At 38.9% G+C, this 6,753-nt stretch overlaps 1 protein-coding gene across 1 annotated transcript; it reads left to right on the forward strand.

Annotated features, from left to right (window-relative positions):
* Positions 1-1,530: 1,530 nt before the first annotated feature.
* On the forward strand, positions 1,531-6,473 carry SARC_06339 (hypothetical protein; the record flags this gene model as incomplete). The annotated part of the gene is made up of 5 exons (XM_014299747.1): positions 1,531-2,267; positions 2,474-2,822; positions 5,040-5,165; positions 5,493-5,604; positions 6,388-6,473. The coding sequence occupies 5 exons, from the start codon at positions 1,531-1,533 to the stop codon at positions 6,471-6,473; spliced, it is 1,410 nt and encodes a 469-aa protein (XP_014155222.1).
* Between the last annotated feature and the right edge of the window lie 280 nt (positions 6,474-6,753).

Below are 6,753 nucleotides of genomic sequence, written 5' to 3' on the forward strand. Positions count from 1 at the left end.
TCCTTTCGATATCTTTCATTAATGCAAAGCGATCGGATATACATGAAATTTCTGAACCAGGATCAATCAACGCAAGGATTTTATTTCCATTGCAATATATAGGGATTAATACACGCTCATCTAAAGAGTTGTTGTATTGTCTGTGTAATGATTGTACCTGGTAGTACCGTCACTCCAACTTAATGTTGGACTTTAGGTCACAAGACTCAGTGTGATAACCATTGGTCTTCTCACACTTAGTAAGAAAGTGTGTACAGGTGGATGCATGTCTACCATTTCAATAACCGTTAGGGGTTAACTGGTACATGTCATACCCACACTAGGCGTCGGCACAATTCTTAATCTCCTTAAATGGAGGTTCTATGTCCTTCGCTCCTGCGCGTGCTCGTTTATTGGATCGCGTGGTTAAAGTGGATTCGCGAGTACGTGTATGTTGGGGTCTCTCGTTTGAGGTCTGCCTGGATACGTACCCATGATCGATGAGTTTCCGCGGCTTCTTAACAGCCGCTTTTCCCTTCGATGTTACTCGATGTGCGGGAAAAAGAGTGGATACAGTATTATAATACTGTTCCCATGTAAGTCGGGATAGATGAAACTTTGTTTCATGTCTCTTGTCTCGAGCCTCAGTTGCGTGTTTACGTTGCAACTCGGTGTACAGGCTCTCACGGTCGTTATTCCCTATGTTCTTACAGAACACGTACATAGCAAGGAATTCGTACCGTCGCTGTGCCTTGTCTTTTGTTATATCGGGACGTTTCAGGTCAGCGTCTAACTTCAGAATATAACTCTGAATGGGCGTATTCTCGGCTGGTTCATTTAAAATGGAACTTAGCCCAGGGCTACGCATATCCTTACTTAACAAGGATATGACCAACCAACACACAGCTGGACAGTCACGACAAGTGTCTAGCTCATGCTGATGTCGCTGCAGGATCAGATAACTGGTCCCTGTAGGGTCAAATGTCTGCATTAAGGCAGAGATCCATTGCTGGGGAGCGACATCATTCGTCTCCAGCATGACCGTAAACGCATTAAGCGTACGAGTTAGCGTGTCGAGGTCATGGTTGTTTATAAACTCGACCTGCTTGCTGTTGGCATCCCAGTTCGACTTAAGTCGACTGATCTGTCACTTGTACTTCTGATTATCCATGTGGTCTTGTCCACGTTAGGCCTGAAGTAGTTGGTCTATGCGCTTTTGCTTAATCGCAATAGTATTCGCATAGTATGCTACGTCATCAGCATGATGCGCAGCATGGGCGACTTCCACTTTATTGGTATAGTCGTCGACAGATTTATTAAGGTCGGTCACCTCGTCAGAGTGGAAATCCTCTGCGGGTTGGTGTAAAGCCGTGCGGTCGAAGCGATTAAACTCGACATTGTTCACACGTCTGGGGGGATGATTAATATGCCTTGGCGTCGGAATAACATTCCCAGTCTTAACCTAAAACAGGCTATTGGCATCACGACAATGGTAACTACCGATGGTGTGCTGAAAGCATAAACCAAGCCGTGTTCAGCGATCCTACAAACATGGAGGCCAGATATCTGGAGGCTGACTGTTTGGAGCAAATTGGCTATGCCAAAGAGAGTGGTATCCGTCAAAACTTCATACTCACAGGCTCCCAAGAGCTTCGCCACGGCAAGAAGGTGTACCTAGAGTCAGATTTGGACGAATCGTTTTTGTTGGAAATGCCACTTGGGATAATGTTGCAGAGCTTAGAGATCAAAATCGACCCCACCATGGCCGAACAGTCCGATGGCTTGTCGCTGAATTTGGAGGTGAAGGATACCAACGAGAAGTTCAACATTATCATATCACACGCTGTTCTAATCTCCCCCCCAGTCGATGTATTACCCACCACTGCCCGTGCTACCATTATCGTTGATAGCAAAAAGGCGATGATAAATGTACTATCCACTGGTGACACTTCAGGTGTGGCTATCACAGGCGACAAGGCTGCCTTTGCCGAGCTGATGGGCTGTGTCTCCACTATGTCAGATGGAACCTGGAACATCATTGAACCACGTGAACACTATGTCCCAAAGCCCCAGGCTACGTATCCCCAATCACAAACTTTGGCATCTACAGCAGAACCAGTCTCTTGCCCTACTAGTGAAGATCTCTCTACAGGTGCTTGGGTGGGTATTTGCTTTGCTTGTGCCCTGATTGGTGCCTCTTTGGGAGCTATGACGATGAAATGCTTGTCAAAAAACTCAAAGTTTAGCTCAGAATCGACAACTAAACTTGACGACATCAGTCAGGTAGAGTAAGGCTACATAGTTATTGTTTACCATGTACAGATTTATTACAAAATGCAAGATCGAATGAAATATGTATGACGTATTACATAGCCTTCTAAAACAAACGCGTATTATCAATATCATGACGCAACATCGATAACTTTTTATTTGTTTCTAAAAAAACAAATAGTTTTGATTTGAAACCATATTACACTTAAATATACAACCATAGTGTGCATACATACTCACAGAGTCATAGTGCGCATGACAAGCATCCTAATCAGCGGGAAATAGGCACTACTATGCGGTACCACTTTCCAGCTATATGCTGGGTACTCCTGGTGCAACTCCTGTCACGGCGAGTCTTGGCTCAGAATGCGTTGCACATCAATAAACAATCCGATCAAGTTCGTTTGAAAGAGGCTACTCAAGATGACGATGTAGCTGCAGACACAAACAATGCTTGCAATTCTGCGGTGGGTGTGCGCAAGGTGGCGGTTATAGGAGCGGGTATGGGAGGCTCTGCTGCCTCGTACTTTCTGAAGCGCTTACCTGCAACACAAGAAGCAACGCAATCATGTGTAAGTAGAACTGTGTGAAACACCACACTTCAGTATTCACTCGTACTTACAACTACCGAATACACCACACTTGAGTATTCATGTACAAGTAGAACTGTGTGATACACCACACTTCAGTATTCATGCGTACTTACAACTACCTAATACACCACACTTGAGTATTCATGTGTAAGTAGAACTGTGTGATACACCACACTCGAGTATTCATGCGTACTTACAACTGCCTAATACACTACACTTGAGTATTCATGTGTGAGTACAACTGTGTGATACACCACACTTGAGTATTCATGCGTACTTGCAACTGCCTAATACACTACTCTTGAGTATTCATGTGTAAGTAGAACTGTGTGATACACCACACTTGAGTATTCATATGTAAGTATAACTGCGTAATACGCTACACTTGAGTATTCATATGTAAGTAGAACCGCGTATTACAGCACACTTGAGTATTCATGTGTAAATACAACTGCCTAATACGCCACACTTGAGTATTAATGTGTAAGTAGAACTGTGTAGTACACTAGACTTGAGTATTCATATGTGGGTAGAACTGTCTAATACACTACACTTGAGTATTCATATGTGAGTAGAACTGCCTAATACACTACACTTGAGTATTCATGTGTACTTACAACTGTGTAGTACACTACACTTGAGTATTAATGTGTAAGTAGAACTGTGTGATACACCACACTTCAGTATTCATGCGTACTTACAACTACCTAATACACCACACTTGTGTATTCATATGTGGGTAGAATTGTTGAATACACTACACTTGAGTATTCATATGTGAGTAGAACTGCCTAATACACTACACTTGAGTATCAATGTGTAAGTATAACTGTGTAGTACACTATACTTGAGTATTCATATGTGGGTAGAACTGCCTAATACACTACACTTGAGTATTAATGTGTAAGTACAACTGTGTAGTACACTACACTTGAGTATTCGTATGTATGTAGCATATATGGACAAACCTCTAACAGTCATGATAGGTGTGCTTTCGTGCTTTCGGAGGTATGTTTGCCATCACAATTAAAGACGAGTTTGTACCCGGTTTCTATATAGCTATTTATCTACGTATATATTCATAGGCATACTAATTAATATGCTTTGTTATCTGCAACACGTGCCAGCTTCGTCGTGTAGCTGTGTATGTCCAATAAACAATGGCTTGACCTGTTGCATCAATTTGTGTTCTATGGATCACCTGGACTGTACGGTCATGCCTACCCCGAATGTACCTGCTTCTATACAAACTCAATCTGCGCACACATCCGTTCTCTATCATCGTGCGAGCATTTCTTTAATGGAGGACTCAGAGATGCATACACACTTTGATTTTCACTTATATTATACATACATGATGTATACTTATACATACTTTGAGGTATACTTATACATACTTTGATGTATACTTATACATACTTTGATTTATACTTATACATACTTTGATGGATAGTTATACATACTTTGATGGGTACTTATACATACTTTGAGGTATACTTATACATATACTTTGATGTATACTTGTACATACTTTGATGTATACTTATACATATACTTTGATGTATACTTATACTTACTTTGATGGATACTTATACATACTTGTGATGGATACTTATACATACTTGTGATGGACTCTTACACATACTTGTGATGGACACTTATACATACTTGTGATGTATACTTATACATACTTGTGATGGATACTTATGCATACTTGTGATGTATACTTATACATACTTGAGATGGATACTATACATACTTGTGATGTATACTTATACATACTTGTGATGTATACTTATACATACTTGAGATGGATACTATACATACTTGTGATGTATACTTATACATACTTGTGATGTATACTTATACATACTTTGATTTATACTTATACATACTTTGATGGATAGTTATACATACTTTGATGGGTACTTATACATCCTTTGAGGTATACTTATACATATACTTTGATGTATACTTGTACATACTTTGATGTATACTTATACATATACTTTGATGTATACTTATACTTACTTTGATGTATACTTATACATACTTGTGATGTATACTTATACATACTTGTGATGTATACTTATACATACTTGTGATGTATACTATACATACTTGTGATGTATACTTATACATACTTGTGATGTATACTTATACATATTTGTGATGTATACTTATACAAACCAATAGACTAGGTCTTCACCGCAGCTAGTGCACACCACTGTATTCGAAGCCACAGACACTATCGGCGGACGTGCGGCGATCAAGGACTTCAATGGCTATCACGTGGAAATAGGCGGGTCTGTGTTTCATCAGGTGTGTATGATGACTATTATTACATAGATGGGTCTGTGCTTCATCAGGTGTGCATGATGGCTATTACGACATAGATGGGTCTGTGTTTCATCAGGTGTATATGATGACTATTACTACATAGATGGGTCTGTGTTTCATCAGGTGTGTATGATGACTATTACTACATAGATGGGTCTGTGTTTCATCAGGTGTGCATGATGGTATGTATGAATTAATCGTATGAGTTGATATGTACGAGTTGATATATACGAGTTAACATGTGTGAGGTAATTTTTATGAGGTAAATATTTGTCGTACAATTCAAAATATATACCAATTGATGTACAGAGTAACAGATTCATGATGGCGTGGTGTGATGAGTTTGGCTTAGAGAGGCAGAAAGGCTTCTCCAGTGATGATGGCTCTGACAGTACCGTGGGTGTCTGGGATGGCGATACAGGTTCCTTCCTCTTTAGAACATCCGAGGTAAGTCCAAGTACATGTTATATTTAGAGATACACACTCCTTTCACTTTGGAACATCCGAGGTAAGTCCACGTACATGTTATATATAGAGATACAGACTCCTTTCACCTTATAACATCCGAGGTAAGTCTACGTACATGTTATAAATGAAGATACATACTTCTTTCACTTTAGAACGTCGGAGATCTATCTTCTGTATCAAAGTACATAACATTATACTATCTATCTCCGTCTCCGTCTCAGTTTCAGTCTCAGTCTCAGTCTCAGTCTCAGTTGCAGTCTCAGTTGAAGTTGCGGTGTATTCTTCTGCGCAGAGTTGACTGTATTGTAAGTGGCGACTTGTCTCATTTGCGTCGTTGGCTGTTTAATATCAGTAGTACGGCATTGCGACCTGTGATATTCTTAGACAACCCCACACTTATATCTAACAGATATATTAACGCGTATATAAACAATACATATATTAGTACATTAACACATACTTTAATATATATATATTATTATATTAGCACATATGTTAATATATTATCACATATATTGTCACCATATACTAATTCATATAATAATACAATATCACATATACTAATACTTATATTGAATACATAGATTCATATATTAGCACTTGTATTAGCACATATGAGCACATCAACACGTATATAACACACGTTAACACAATTATTGTGATAATAGTCACCAATTTTAACAATAATACTGATCTTACTTCCCTTTCAATGGGTCCTTTGCGTTTTCGGCTGCAGTGGAAGGTCGTTACTATGGCACGTGTACTCTGGAGATACGGATTGAGTCCTTTGCGGATGCAAAATTTAGCGGAAGCTACGGGTGACCTCTTCGGAAAGGTACTCTTATATATATGTGTGTGTGTGTGCGTGATGTATGTATGTATGTATGTATGTATATGTGTGTGTATCTATGTTGTGTATGAATGTATATATGTATGTATGCACACCTGCACATATACATACATACAAATATGCATACACACATACATACATATATATATATATGTATATAGATATATATATATATATATATATATATATATATATATATATATATATATATATATATATATATATATATATATATGTATATATATATATATA

This window comes from Sphaeroforma arctica, assembly GCF_001186125.1.
Source record: "Sphaeroforma arctica JP610 unplaced genomic scaffold supercont1.449, whole genome shotgun sequence".
NCBI lineage: Eukaryota > Ichthyosporea > Ichthyophonida > Sphaeroforma > Sphaeroforma arctica.